This window comes from Amblyraja radiata, chromosome 12, assembly GCF_010909765.2.
Source record: "Amblyraja radiata isolate CabotCenter1 chromosome 12, sAmbRad1.1.pri, whole genome shotgun sequence".
NCBI classification, from domain to species: Eukaryota; Metazoa; Chordata; class Chondrichthyes; order Rajiformes; family Rajidae; genus Amblyraja; species Amblyraja radiata.
This window is the reverse complement of record NC_045967.1, coordinates 59,249,456-59,265,617: the sequence shown is the minus strand read 5'-3', so window position 1 is coordinate 59,265,617 and position 16,162 is coordinate 59,249,456. Positions and strand designations below refer to the sequence as shown.

At 47.6% G+C, this 16,162-nt stretch overlaps 1 protein-coding gene across 1 annotated transcript; it reads left to right on the top strand.

Annotated features, from left to right (window-relative positions):
- The first annotated feature begins 3,731 nt into the window (after positions 1-3,731).
- On the top strand, positions 3,732-12,619 carry LOC116979322 (T-cell-specific guanine nucleotide triphosphate-binding protein 2-like). Its single transcript, XM_033030928.1, has 2 exons — positions 3,732-3,862; positions 11,392-12,619. The coding sequence occupies exon 2, from the start codon at positions 11,399-11,401 to the stop codon at positions 12,617-12,619; it is 1,221 nt and encodes a 406-aa protein (XP_032886819.1). The 5' UTR covers positions 3,732-3,862; positions 11,392-11,398.
- The last annotated feature ends 3,543 nt before the right edge of the window (positions 12,620-16,162 follow it).

Here is a 16,162-nt window from a genome sequence, read left to right as displayed (position 1 = left end):
TGTATTGGTTTTACATATTTATCACTTTCCTCCTTAAATTTCTCCCAATTAGACTTTCCAAAAACCCATCGTCCATTACTCATAATTAAAGTAACATTTATTTTGCATAGCACAGGATGATGATCACTTCCTATGGTACCCTTTTCATATACTTCCCAGTTACATTTAGCAGCAATCCTATTAGAAACAAGTGTAAGGTTCAACACAGACTCCTTCCCTGTCCTAACATCTACCCTGGTCTTCTTTCCATCATTTAGACATACTAGATTACCATCATTTAATAATTCCTCATTACCTGTCCATTATTATCTGACTTTCCACTGCCCCATAATGTATTATGTGCGTTAAAGTCCCCACACCAAATAACATTAGATTTGCTCTGGCCTTCTACTTCCTGTAACTTATTGACCTCTAATCGCTTACATGGATTATAGTAATTTATTACCACTATTTTCCTCCTCTCAGACCACACTTCTATTACCACATATTCCTGTTCCTGCCCAATTCCTAATACCTTGTATGGTATCCCTTTTTTAATGAAAGTGGCGCAACCCCCTCCTCCCCCATTTCCCCTATCACATCTCACTGCAACATAATCATATAGAACAAAATCTAAACTTGGTTTCAACCAGGTTTCCTGGATACATACGACATCTGGTTTTTCCTTCCTACTGTCTATGAATTGCTTAAAGTCTTGCCCATTGGCTAACAAGCTTCTTGCATTCCATTGTAGGATTAACATTAATATTATTAACCCACACATGTTGACTCTTGGCTCGCCTGGTCGGTGGGCGGCGCGACTCTTGTCAGCAGCGGCCTCTGCAGTCCGTCTGTGTTTTTATTATTTTTTGTCTCGTTTTTATGCAGTTTTTGTTATTTTTTGTTGTTGGGGTATGTGTGTGGGGGGGTGGGGGGGAGGGGGTAACTTTAAAATCTTTCCCTGCACGGGAGACCCGACCTTTTCTTTGTCGGGTCTCCGTTGTCGTTGGGGCTGCAACGTGGAGCGGCCTCCAGCAGGAACGACCTGAGGCTCCAGTTGTGGAGCTGCCGACTACTCACCTCACCGTCGCGGAGTTGGCCGAGTCCGGAGCGGGTGGAGCGGTGGTGGAGCGCTGCTGCCACCCGATCCCCGGAGTTCCGGAGGCTGCAACTGCGGGTCTGGCGGACGGCAGCACCGGGAGCCCGCGGGTCCCTGCTGGGAGACCGCTTTTCGGGGCTTCCGCAACGGCGACTTCTCCCGCCCGAGTTGCGGGGTTGAAGAGCACCTGGAGCGGGGCCTCACAGCATCGCCCCGCGCGGCTTGGAATGACCGCGGGACTTTGCGAGCGCACGCCGGGGGCTCTAACAACTAGACCCGGTGTGCGACCTTGCATCACCCGGCGTGGCTTTAATGGCCGCGGGACAATCGCCATCGCCAACCGGGGGCTTTGACTTTGACTCTGACATGGGGGGGGGGGGGGGAGAGTGCAGTGGAAAGATAAGTTTTTTTGCCTTCCATCACAGCGATGTGATGGATGTTTGTGTAAATTGTGTTGTGTCTCGGGTCTTTTTGTTTTGTATGGCTGCAGAAACGTCATTTCGTTTGGACCTCAAGGGGTCCAAATGACAAATAAATTGTATTGTATTGTATTGTATGGATACTGAGACCATCATGTATTTCCTCCCACTTCAATCCTGCCATGCCCAAGTGGTGGACTGCAGCCTTTACAATGATTTGGATCCTTTCTGTTTTGGATTTTACTTCTGCTGTCGCATTTATTACTCTGCTATAAATATAACCAGGTTTTTCTTTTCTTTTCATATATTCTTTTCTTTTTCTTTTATTGTCTCCATTATGCCCACACCTTATTCCCTCCTGACCTTCTTTCATTCATCTGTTTTGTAGGGTCAGCCCTTTTTGCTGCCTCTGCATAGGAGACCTTTTCCTTCACTCTTATGTTTTGTACTTCAGCTTCGCGTTTCATCACCTCACATCCCCAGTAAGCCACACTATGCTCTCCTCCACAATTACAGCACTTTGGTCTGACCCCCTCTCCACACTGACCATATTCATGGTCCCCACTACACCTTGCGCATTTCCTCGCCCCCTTGCACATTTTAGCTATATGCCCAAATTTCTGACATTTGAAGCACCTCATTGGTTTGGGTACGTACTCTCTTACACTATATCGCATGAATCCAAAATGGACCACTTTTGGAAGGGATTCTGTCTTGAATTCGACCAGGACTGACTCAGTTTCCTCTTTCTTTGCTCCTTTGGTCATTCTTTTGGCACTCATAATTAATTCACATCTCTTTCTGAGTTCCTGAACCAGTTCACTCATATTAACTTTGAGAGGGATTCCATAGATAACCCCTTTACACCCTGCCCTCCTCCGTTCTCCCACTCTCACTACTTTGATTATTTTGATTTTGTCAATCTTGTTCATTTTCATTGCCTTTTCAACTTGAGCCTCACTGTTGCACCCTATTAGCATGTTTCCATCCTCCAGCACTCTTGCATACTTTACTTCCCCAACCTGGGCCCTGATTATTTTTGTCAGCTTCATTGGCTCTATCTTCTTTACTCCTCCTTCTCCTTCAAACCTCACCACTACATTTAACCACATTTCCTTTTCTGGTTCCTTGTCTTCACTCTCCGATCCACCAGTATTGTTTTTCCTCCTTTTACGGCTGCTCTTCCTGGAACTACCCCGTGTTCCCACGGTTTCCCACTCCTTCTCAACACTTTCTTCGTTATCCTCTCTTCCACTGGCCTCCATACCACTAGACCCACTCTCTCCTATCATTTTGTAACAGCAGGGAATAGTGCCAGAGCACCGTTTACCGGACCTACACAGGCCGTCGGCCGATACCCCGATACAATATCTCCCTACTACTCCACGACTAAACAGATCAGATATACCACACATGGATATAATAAAACTGAAGTGCAACAGGTAGAGCAGAGGGGGTTATTACCGTCACCTGTCCCAAATGCAGTGTATACTCTGTTACGCTGCAGATGGACACAAAATGTTGGGGCAACTCAGCGGGACAGGCAGCATCTGTGGAGAGAAGGTATGGGTCACGTTTCGGGTCGAGACCCTTCTTCCTACACTACTGCGCTGTCTTCAGCCCCGGGGCCAGTGAGAGAGTTGCAGTCCCGCCCCTTTCTCGGAAAATGCTGGGTTTCACTTTCAGTCGAGCTGTTCCACTCCAAGTCCCCGCAGCGAGCGAGGCGGCGCTGAAACAGCCTGATCCCGGATCGGGACGGTAGCGCAGTCGGTGAGTTGCAAGGTTGCCCCGTCATAAGGTGAGTGTGTGGACCCCGCCCCCGCCCCGCTGGTCTCGCCGCTCCTGGTCGCTGCTTCAGCCCGTGTTGCTGAGTCGCATTGCTCAGTGGGTGGGTGATAGTAGGCTCCGGCAGAGGGGGGTGCACATCCCCGAACCGTAGGGACCCGGAGCGGGAAGAACAAGCAGCTTGGGGCCGGTACTGACCCCCGGGAGCTGTTTGGGACCTTCGGGTGATCACGGAACTAATGAGCAGTTGGTTATAACACAGAAAACGTAGTATCGGAAAAGGCCCTTCGGCCCACAAAGGCAGTGCACAAATTAGTGCCAAGATAAACTAATGATAGTTACAAACTGCTGGAGTAATTCAGCGGCTCGGGCAGCATCTCTGGTGAAAATGGACAGGCGATGTTTTCAAGGGTCCCGACACAAAACGTCGCCTGTCCATGTTCTCCACAGATGCTGCCTGACCCGCTGAGTTACTCCAGAATTTGTGTCTATCTTTGCAATAACCAGCATCGCCACCAGCAACAGCAGCGAGACAAAGTGGCCGTGTGGTGAACTCCCTGTGTCAGTCGTGGCATTGAGTGTAAAGGAGGTCATGATGCAGATTTATAAAATTGAAGCCAGGTCACGAATTATGTGCAGTCTGCTCGTCTCATTACAGGAATATAGTGGAGAGTATGGAGAGGGGGCACAAGATGTTGTCCAGAATGCTGCCTGGATTAGTGGTTATTAGCTACAAGGAGAGGTTGGGTAGACTTGGATTGTTTTCTCTGGGACGCTAGAGGTCGAGGGAAGAACTGATGGAAGTTTATAACACAATGAGATACATAGATCGGGTAGACAGTCAGAATCTGTTTCTCCAGGGTGGAAATGACAAAGACTAGAGGGCACAACTTTGTGAGAAGGGCAAAGTTGTGTGTATACAGTGGCTTGCAAAAGTATTCATACCCCTTGAACCTTTCCACATTTTGTCACGTTACAACCACAAACGTAAATGTATTTTATTGGGATTTTATGTGATAGACCAACACAAAGTGGTGCATAATTGTGAAGTGGAAGGAAAATGATACATGGTTTTCAAATTTTTTTACAAATAAAAAACTGAAAAGTGTGGCGTGCAAAAGTATTCAGCCCCCTTTACTCTGATACCCCTAAATAAAATCCAGTGCAACCAATTGCCTTCAGAAGTCACCTAATTAGTAAATAGAGTCCACTCGTGTGTAATCTAATCTCAGTATAAATACAACTGTTCTGTGAAGGCCTCAGAGGTTTGTTAGAGAACATTAGTGAACAAAATGCATCATGAAGCCCAAGGAACACTACAGACAGGTCAGGGATAAAGTTGTGGAGAAGTTTAAAGCAGGGTTAGGTTATAAAAAAATATCCCAAGCTTTGAACATCTCACGGAGCACTGTTCAATCCATCATCCGAAAATGGAAAGAGTATGGCACAACTGCAAACCTACCAAGACATGGCCGTCCACCTAAACTGACAGGCCGGGCAAGGAGAGCATTGATCAGAGAAGCAGCCAACTCTGGTAACTCTGGAGGAGCTGCAGAGATCCACAGCTCAGGTGGGAGAATCTGTCCACAGGACAACTATTAGTCGTGCACTCCACTAATTGGGCCTTTATGGAAGAGTGGCAAGAAGAAAGCCATTATTGAAATAAGCCATAAGAAGTCCCGTTTGAAGTTTGCCACAAGCCATGTGGGGGACACAGCAAACATGTGGAGGAAGTTGCTCTGGTCAGATGAGACCAAAATAGTAAGATTAAATGAGAACTTACCAGTTTGAAGTTTGATCTGTATTTTATGAGGAGTTACGTTGAGGGATTATGTGAAGAGCCCGCTCAGCACGCATGCGCGGCATACTTCAAAGCAGCGGTGTGGAATCACAGATAGACACAGTTATTGAAGTAAACATAGTAAGGACAAGACAAAAGACAAACATTTTTTTTGTTAGATGTAAATATGCGAGATTGTAGCTAGTAGCTAATTTCCATCTCTAGTCCCTTCATTCACCCCTCAGTCACACTCGGTGGTGGTGAGCACCGTGGCTGCTAATCAGCTAATCAGCGGAAGCTAATCAGCCAATCAGCGCCTGGCTGCTAATTAGTTAATCAGCGGAAGCTAATCAGCGCCCACGGCCCCTCCACCACCACCAATCACTCACACACATTTAATCACTCACACACATACACACACAGGCAAAGGTAAGTGAAGTGTCTTGCCCAAGGACACAACGACACAACGACAATATGCACTCCAAGCAGGATTCGAACCGGCCACCTTCAGGTTGCCAGCCGAACACTTAGCCCATTGTGCCATCTGTCGTCCTTGAAGGAGACATCAGTTTATCAGTTTGACCCATTGTGCCATCTGTCGTCCTTGAAGGAGACATCAGTTTATCAGTTTGACCCATATTATTGAGGGTGGGAGCGGAGAGCACGTAATCCCTCATCGTAACTCCTCATAAAATACAGATCAAACTTCAAACTGGTAAGTTCTCGTTTAATCTTACTATTTTACTTCGCAGTCACGTGAGTGATTCCGTGAAGACTTCAAAGCTCTGTGATTTCAAACCGTGTAACAGTTATTACTTCATGCACTGCCGAAGTCCTTGAGGGAGGAAGTGTGTTAGCGTAATCAACCAATGAATCTGTTTGTAGAAAACACAATGGTGTTTTTTAACAATAACAACAAAGAAATTAAATTGCTCCCCTGGGCTTAAATTAAATATTTGCAGTCTGTAAAATCTTTCCTGCAAATAAAACAGGTTTTGCCAACGGCTTATTATAACATTTCTGAACGGTCTTTCCCCCGACCATCCTGCTGTAGCCAGGATGTGGTCTATAGGCACGTCCATTCTTTTAGCCGTCGACGTGGATGCTGCCCTGGTGGAATAGAATTTGTACATGTTAGTGTTTATCCCAGCAGTTTTTAGCACCTGCTTGAGCCATCTCGCAATGGTTTGGCTCGTCACCCGACCATAAGGTTTTTTATGACTGACCCACAAGGCTTTTCATCTCCCTCGAATATTTTGGTTGTGTCTATGTAGGATAGTAGGTGGGTCATGGCACATAACCGTGGTTCTGGCGGGTAAGCCCGGAATTCCACGACTGGATTAGGTGTTCCATGTCTGCTCTGTTTGATCAGTCCCTGGACAACGACAGAGATCTGGTCTGGAGCTGTGAGCATGCTGTCCAGTCGCAATAGGTGTAGTGACTGGTCCCTCTGTGCAGATACAAGTGCCATCAACATGAGTGTTTTGAGCATAGATTGTTCCAGGTTGAGGGATCTGGCTGGTGGCCATCCCCTGAGGTATGTCAGGACCACACTGACATCCCATGTATGGGTGTACCTTGGTCTAGGGGGTTAGAGTTGTAAATGCCCTTCATTAGTTTGACCACCAGCGGGTTGGACCCCATGGCCTGTTGTCCTGGAGCTGGTTTTAAATAGACAGGCAGGGCACTTCTAGCTGTGTTGATGGCTCTGTAGCTGAGTCCTTCATCGTGGTGAAGGTTCGCCAGGAATTCCAGTACGTTGGTAACTGTAGCGGTTGAGTAGGTGGTCCCTGTATCCAAACAGTACTTCTCCCATTTCTTGATGCTGGACAAGTGCTGTTTTTTAGTGGATGTTCGGAGGGATGCTGACATGGTGTTGACGGTTTGTTCTGATAATCCCGGTTCCAGAAGTGGTTTGTGCAGAATCTGCAACCCAGGAGTTTGATTTTTTCATGGCACGGGTGGCTTGTGCCCGACACTGGGTGTTAATAACTCTGGGTCACTGGGGAATACCATCGGAGTTCCAACAACCATGTCATGGAGTATTGGGAAACATGGCTGCGTAGGCCAGTCGGGTACTATCAAAATACCTGAAGCAGAGTCCATTTGTATTGTGCGTAGTTCCCAACTGATGAGGCAGAAGGGAGGAAATGCATAGAAGAAGAATTTCCCTAATCCAGCGCGAACGCATCTACCGCTGCTGCCTCAGGGTCTGGTTCCCAAGCGACATACATAGGTACCTGGTGATTTAGCCTTGATGCAAATAAATCGATATCTGGTGTGCCATATTGCTTGATAACTTTTGCAAATTTTTGGGGGTTTAACATCCATTCGATGTTGTCATTAAATTTACGTGACCTGGTGTCTGCCATTGTGTTTAGCTTACCTGGCAGGTAAGTTACTGATAGCCAAATATGTCTTTCGACACACCACTGCCAAATTGTGTTGACCAACTTGTCGCATGATACCGATTTTATGCCGCCCATATGGTTAATGTAGGCCACCACCGTAGTATTATCTATTTGTAACCGTACATGCAAGTGATGCATATTTGTGCATATGCTTTTAAACCATAAAAGTCACCCAACATCTGTAGATAATTAATGCCCAGTGTAAGTGGTAACGATGACTCTGGGTTAGTCCATCTACTACTTGTGCTGGATATAGAGTTATTTGCTCCCCAGCCTTGAGCACTGGCATCTGTTTGGATAACTGACGTAGGGTTAGTGATGATAATAGGTTGAAATTATGCCAAACGTTTTTTGCCCACCACTGTAGTTATGATATTGCTTCAGAGGGTAACTTCATGACACAATCAAAATGACCTATATGTCGTTTTGGTGCCTGTACCTTTGCTCTTTGTAAGTTTAGACAGTGCAAAGGTCCGAATTGTGTAGCCGGAAATGCTGCTAACATTTTCCCAATTACTCTGTTACTTGTCGAATAGTTGGGAGTACGTGGACCATTAAATTGTTGCATGATTGTGCCAATTCAACTATGTTGTCTCTTGGCAATGTTACAGTCACGTAGACTGAATTAATTGTGAAGCCCAAGTAGTCCATGATTGTGGATGGCTTCAGCTTAGATTTATCTGGATGTAAGACAATCCCAGGGTTTCGAATAACTGTTTGGTAGCTGATACAGCTAACATAGTCAATTCCATGGTCTTGCCTATTTTTTAAGATATCATCAAGATATGCCATGACAATATGTTTTTGTCTTGTGAATATTGCCAGAGCTGGTTTTAGTATCTTGGTGAATAATCTTGGGCTGATGTGGACATTGGGTAACGCTTTAAATTGCCATAGCTGCCCCATCCAGGTAAATTTCAGGTATCTGCGATGATCCTTGTGAATGGTACTAAATAGTAAACATCTTTAAGATCAATACTTGCCATGAAGTATCCTTTGGAAATTAGTTGTTTGGTAGTAACAACCATTTCCATTTTGAAAAGTATATACTTAACAAACATGTTTAGTGAAGTTAAGTCAATGATGATGCGACATCCACCATCTTTTTGGGTTTAGTGACGAATATTTGATACGAATTCCAAGGGTTCATGTTTTTCCATGATACCCTTTGTAATTAGTCTCACCAGTTCAGCTTGTCCCTCTCGTTTCTTTAACGGAGAGGGAAAATAACCTCTGGGGTAAATGTTGAACTGGTGGCAATTTTTCTAGTATGAATTGTATTTTGTATCCACTAAAGCCATTGAGTATATACTGATCACTCGTGATAGACTCCCGTGCTTCTTAAAACAGGTGTAATCTCCCCTCTGTTAGTATTAAGCCCCTATTTTCTATACGTTGGTAGGAACCAGACCCACCTACCTCCATGGTTATGGGTATTCTTCTGTTTCCTGCCGGTCCAACGAGTCTTGCACGTTGTCTGACGTGGCGGTGATGTTGGGGAGTGGCGCATTTTCCATGGGGTCCGCTCTGGGCCCTGGTCTAAAGAAGACTTCCGGGGATAGAAGGCGGATCCCGAGCTTTCACCAGTCCCATATGGTATACGTCGACTGATGGACGCGATGGGGTGCTGCTGCTTAGGAATTTATGGTTTTTGGTTTGCTCGTCCCGGGGCCTGCCCTCATGAGACCGAAAGCTTGTTAAGGCCTCTCCATATCCTTCATATGCTTTGTGAGGTTTTTGCCAAAGAGCAGTGGGTCTGGCTCAGTGGCTGGGATTTTGCACAACCCCGCAAATTTAGGATTTTATGGCAGGCCTTATGATTTGTCATCGAAGGTTGTGGTCATCTCCGTATTTGTCCACGCAATGAGCAAACAATGTGATGGCTGACGTCAGGAGCCTGAGGATCCGCTGCAGTTTTAGCTCCTGGTTCCGAATGTTTGCCCCAACGTGCCCCCACTTTTGGCTGTTTACAGCCGGCACTTTAAGGGACTCACCGTTTTCTGGAGCTGTAGACGCCTTATTGACCACCTCTCCTGTAGGGCCTTTAACGGCCTCCTGCACGTGGGGGTGCCACGTAGCGGTCCTCCACACCTAGCAGCTCTTCCTGTTCCTGCACCACTCGCATACTCCCGACATCTTCAGCCAGCGTCCCCTCTTCTTGATCAGCCCATCCTGGTCACCAAAGCTACCCTCGGGTAAGGAGGAAGCAATGGACAGTGCACTGGACACTGTGGAGGGAGTGCCTGAACTCCCCCTGTGAGAGCGCCCCTCACAAGCGCATCTCGCTGGAGCTCCTGCTCCAGGAGCCGCTCCATGCGGCTCAGACGGCTGTCTCCCCTCCCCGTGCGGGTGGAGAGACGTCCCCGTCCGACAAGTCAGATGCCACCGGCCGGACGCCTCTTCCGTGGCTTTACATCCAGCCTGCTGCTCAGGCGCTAGCGGGCTGGGCTCGGCACGGTGTCGGGGAATTAGCAGAGCGCCCGGTAAGCGGTCCTACCGCCTTGTTGCTGCCCGCCCCCCAGATGGATCGCTCCTCCGTGGAGTCGAGCGGGGGACAGGTTTGTTCTAGAGCCTTTCTTCGCTGCCTGAAAAGCAGAAGGCTCTCCTGTGAAAGAAAAACCCGACCTCAGAGCTTACCTGACGGTCCGTTTCTTTCACCCCGTAGTGGGAGCGCCTGACTCCCGATGCGCCGCTTGTTGCACTGCTGGCGTTAATGTCGCGCATGCGTGCTGAGCGGGCTCTTCACGGAATCACTCACGTGACTCCGAAGTAAAATTGAAGTTTTTGGCCAAAATGCAAAACGCTATGTGTGGCGGAAAACTAACACTGCACATCACCCTGAACTCATCATCCCCACTGTGAAACGTGGTGGCAGCATCATGCTGTGGGGATGCTTTTCTTCAGCAGGGACAGGGAAGCTGGTCAGAGTTGATGGGAAGATGGATGGAGCCAAATACAGGGCAATCTTAGAAGAAAACCTGTTAGAGTCTGCAAAAGACTTGAGACTGGGGCGGAGGTTTACCTTCCAGCAGGACAACGACCCTAAACATACAGCCAGAGCTACAATGGAATGGTTTAGATCAAAGCATATTTATGTGTTAGAATGGCCCAGTCAAAGTCCAGACCTAAATCCAATTGAGAATCTCTGGCAAGACTTGAAAATTGATGTTCACAGACGCTGTCCATCCAATCTGACTGAGCTTGAGCTATTTTGCAAAGAAGAATGGGCAAAAATGTCAGTCTCTAGATGTGCAAAGCTGGTAGAGACATACCCCAAAAGACTTGCAGCTGTAATTGCAGCGAAAGGTGGTTCTACAAAGTATTGACTCAGGGGGGCTGAATACTTTTGCACCCCACACTTTTCAATTTTTTATTTGTAAAAAAATTGGAAAACCATGTATCATTTTCCTTCCTCTTCACAATTATGCACCACTTTGTGTTGGTCTATCACATAAAATCCCAATAAAATACATTTACGTTTGTGGTTGTAACGTGACAAAATGTGGAAAAGTTCAAGGGGTATGAAAACTTTTCCAAGCCACTGTATATTTATATTATAGTATATGGACACACTGATCTGTTTTGTAGTAAATGCCGTCTATGTTCTGTGTGCTGAAGCAAAGCAAGAATTCCATTGTCCTATTCAGGGACACATGACAATAAACGCTCTTGAACTTGAACTTGAAGTTGGATTGAAATCTGCAGGCAAAGGGGCCTGGAACGCGTTGCCAGGGATAGTGATGGAGACAGATAGATTGTGGCATTTAAACTTGAAGACAGGTGCATGGGTATTCGTGGAATGGAGGGATATGGGACAGTGCAGTCAGTGGAGATTAGTGTAATGTTACAGCATGTTAGTGACTCACACGCCGAATGTACCCAGTCCACGCTGATATTTGTGGGTCTATTTCCCCCCAGGAAGAACATGGCCCAGTCAGTGCTGCCCAAGTACTTCAGCGACACGGAGACGAGGAGCCTGCAGACCGGGTACAGTAATGGAGATGTGTTGTCAGCGATGCTGCGGATAAAGCGGGTGGAGGATTCGGGCAATGTGCCAATTAACATCGCAGTGTTGGGAGATGGCGGGGCCGGCAAATCCACCTTCATCAACACCATGAGGGGTGTCCGCAGTGGCGACCAGGGAGCGGCTCCGGTGGGAGATTATGAAGCCAGTGTGAATCCAGTGGGATATCCCTACCCCTCTCTGCCCAATGTCCAGCTCTGGGATCTGCCCGGATCCAACTCACTAGGCTTTGAGATGAGCCGCTACCTGAAGCAGGTACAGTTTGAAAGCTATGACTTTTACATCATCGTGTCCCAGTCCCGCTTCAGAGAGAGTGACGGGGAACTCAGTAAAAAGATTCAGCAACAGGGGAAAGGTTTCTACTACATCCGCTCCAAGATCGACAACGACGCCTATTCCATGCAGATGCAGGGCACTGACTTCGGGGAAGGGCAGCGACAGATCCGCCAGGATTGTCTCGACAACTTCCATCGGGTCAGCGTTGACCCACCGGCCATTTTCCTGATCTCCGGTCTGGAGGTGACAGGATATGATTTTCCCAAATTACAATCTGCCCTCGCCAGTGATCTCCCGAAGATAAAATCAACCGCCTTCCGTCTGGCAATCCCAAGGATGATGCAGGAAATACAGAGGCCCAGACGCCAGATACTGATGTGGTGTATCATACTCTGGGCCTTCCTCTCCGGGGCACTGGGAGTGTTGCGACTCCCGACCTTGCCTCTCCTCACTGCCACTCTGTGCACGGTCTCCGGGTGGATATATCTCCGGAGACAGCTGGCCGTCAGTGAGCGGGAGCTAGGAATCCTCTCCGGGGCTGCGGCCAAGCCCGTGTCACTACTGAAAGCCGACATGGACCGACCCACGCCACGCAAGCTTCAACTATTGGTTCCAAAAGCATTGTTGTTGGTTGTCATTGTGGCCTTTACAGTAGTTGGGTTCACGGGCACCTTCCCCCCAGTGCTGCTCATTGTCTGTGGCTCAGGGTCCTCTCTTGCTTTTACCCTGCTGGTTCTGATGTGTTCTCTGGATGACCGGTTGCGATCTGTACAGAACCTGGCAGGTGCGCTCTTTGACGAGACGGTGGTGACGGTGTATAGGTCGGTGGCTGTCAGTACAGCTTGATCACGGGTAAGAGTGCATTACCCTGGCAGGGCCAACACTGGTGTGTTCTGGAGCTCTATCCCACACTTTGTAAAGTATAAATGTATTCACGTAGAAATAGCTGTGTGTGAACAATTGGTGACCTCTATATCTCACTCCCATTCACTGCTACCCGCTGCTCCGTGACACGGGCTATTCTGGGCTTCACCCTCTGCTGGAACATTTGTCAACATTAAATGTGCTGAAGTTTGTCTTAGTGAAACACACAGGGACCAGGGGTCGGTAGAACACTGGGCTCCAAGGTTTAACCATGAGTGATTTCCAAGAACTGTAACTCAATGTATGTTCATTTTCAATGTTCACTGTTGTAAATAAATACATTGAATCTTACATCACAGTGTTGTCATCTGTTGAATCCAGCGGCTTCTATTAGCCTCCAACATACCTCCCATCGTGTTTAACTATCCCACTCTGTCCCCAGCGATCAGGTGGGGGATGGGGGAAAGGCGGGTTCTAACAGGAAAGGGTCCCGGAAGCGGGCTGTGACGGGACCGTCTACGTACAGCGCCAGATGTGGCCCCGGGGCCCGGGTTGACCTCCTGTGAACTGTGTCCGGCCACATAGACATAGAAACATGGAAAATAGTTGCAGGAGTAGGCCATTCGGCCCTTCGAGCCTGCACCGCCATTCAATATGATCATGGCTGATCATCCAACTCAGAATCCTGTACCTGCCTTCTCTCCATGCCCCCTGATCCCTTTAGCCACAAGGGCCACATCTAACTCCCTCTTAAATATAGCCAATGAACTGGCCTCAACTACCATCTGTGGCAGAGAATTCCAGAGATTCACCACTCTCTGTGTGAAAAATGTTTTCCTCATCTCGGTCCTAAACGATTTCCCCCTTATCCTTAAACTGTGACCCCTTGTTCTGGACTTCCCCAACATCGGAAACAATCTTCCTGCATCTAGCCTGTCCAACCCCTTAAGAATTTTGTAAGTTTCTATAAGATCCCCCCTCAATCTTCTAAATTCTAGCGAGTACACACCGAGTCTATCCAGTCTTTCTTCATATGAAAGTCCTGACATCCCAGTAATCAGTCTGGTGAAACTTCTCTGTACTCCCTCTATGGCAAATCTGTCCAATCAGTGACTGTTCGTTTTCAGTAGCGAGCGACTGGCGTTGGGACCGCTGGTGATCCAGTGAAACATAACTGAGACTGAAGTCTGAAGAAGGGTCTCGGCCCGAAACGGTGCCTATTTCCTTCGCTCCATACATGCTGCTGCACCCGCTGAATTTCTCCAGCATTTTTGTGTGCCTTCTGAGACTGACCTGTCCCCCTTCCCCGGCAACAGTCCCTGCCCCAGTGGTCAACCTGCTGAGATATCTGGCCATTGACCAGCGCACGTTTCTCTGACTAATTTGAGAAAGGACATTCTTGCCATTGAAAGAGTGCAGCGTAGGTTCACGAGGTTAATTCCCGGGATGACGGGACTGTCATGTTGATAGAATGGAGCGGCTGGGCTTGTATACTCTGTAATATAGATGGATGAGAGGGAATCTTATTAAGATTATTAAGGGTTTGGACACGCTAGTGGCAGGAAACATGTTCCCGATGTTGGGGGAGTCCAGAACCAGGGGCCACAGCATAAGAATAATGGGTAAGCTGTTTAGAACCAATGATGAGGAAAACCTTTTTCACACAGAGAGTTGTGAATCTGTGGAATTCTCTTGCTCAGAAGGCAGTGGAGGCCAATTAGATTAGATTAGATTCCTTTATTGTCATTCAGACCTTTCGGTCTGAACGAAATTATGTTGCCTGCAGTCATACACAGAACCAATAAATACAAAACATACAATAAACACAAATTAAACATCCACCACAGTGAGTTCACCAAGCACATCCTCACTGTGATGGAGGCAAAGTCTTTAGCCTCCGTCTCTTCCCTCCTTGTTCTCCCTCTGCGCTGAGGCGATCGATTCAGGCCGGAGATGCCGCTCTCCAGTCCAGCGGACCTCCGTGGTGATGTCGCCGCTGCCGAAAGCCGGAACGCCGTCTCCGCTCCGAGACGGTACGCCACAGCATCAGCTCCAATTCTCTGGATACTTTAAAGGGAGGGTTAGATAGAGCTCTTAAGTATAGCTGAGTCAAGGGAAATGGGGAGCAGGCAGGAACGGGGTACTGATTGTGGATGATCAGCCAAGATCACAGTGAAAGGCGGTGCTTGCTGAAAAGGCCGAATGGCCTACCTCTGCACCTATTGTCTATTATCTACAGTGCCCAAGTGGCTGGGAGCGCCAACCTTGCAGGTAAATACCTGCTGTTGTAAACAACTGCACTAGCTGTCCCTTTCACACGTCCACACATTCCTTTCTTTCTCATGTGTCGGTGTCTGTATCTGATACAATATTTACACTTTTATTGTGAATTATGTCCAAGATGGTCAAAATCAACTGCTCTGGTTGCAGTGGGTGAAGTTATGTGGGAAGATAGAACTGTACAGCACAGGAAAAGGCCCTTCGGCCCAACATGGCTGTGCAAATCTTGATGCTGATCTAACTCATCCCATCCATAGTCATGGAGTCATACAGTTTGGAAACAAACTCTTTGGGCGCTGAACACCTCCGCTCAGTCCGTCATAATCTATCTGATCTCCCGGTTGCTCAGCATTTTAACTCCCCCTCCAATTCCCAATCCGACCTTTCTGTCATGGGCCTCTTCCATTGTCAGAGTGAGTCCCAGTGCTAATTGGAAGAACAGCACCTCGTATTTCACTTGGGTAGTTTACACCCCAGCGGTATGAACATTGACTTCTCTACCTTCAAATAGCCCTTGCTTTCCCACTCTCTCCACCCCCCTCCCTTTCCACTTCTCCCACCAGTTTTACTGTCTCCGACTACATTCCATCTCTGTCCCTCCCACTCCACTGACATCAGTCTGAAGAAATGTCTCGACCCAGAACGTCACCCATTCCTTCCCTCCAGAGATGCTGACTGTCCTGCTGAGTTACTCCAGCATGTTGTGTCCACGTTTGATTTAAACGAGCATATGCAGTTCTTTCCTTCACCTTCTGCCCAACTTGCCCACACCGACCAACATGTCTCATCTGCACTAGTTTCACCTGCCTGCATTTGGCCCATATCCCTCCACACCTGTCCTATCCATATACCTGTCTAAACGTTTCTTAGATATTGTTACAGGACCTGGCTCAACTACCTCCTCTGGCATTTCCTTCCATACACCTGTGAAGCCTTCACGCCCACGTTGGTTTTGCAAACAACCTGTCACTGCTGGCGATTCACCCAACAGCCTCATGAGAAAGTCCAGCCACAGGAGCTCAGTAACAACTCCAAGATCAGAACCATTAATTGGCCTTATCTACACACGGGTTATGATTGGTGAGATTGTAGGTAAAGGGGGCTCTGGAATAAATGTGACACAAGGTGTATGGCTCAGCTAAATGTCATTTGTTTTTTGCTTTCTGTTGTGGGATTCAGTAGATCCTACACACCTGCTGTCATCTGTGCGAAAAGGTTGCCAGGTTCCTATTAAAACATCATCTC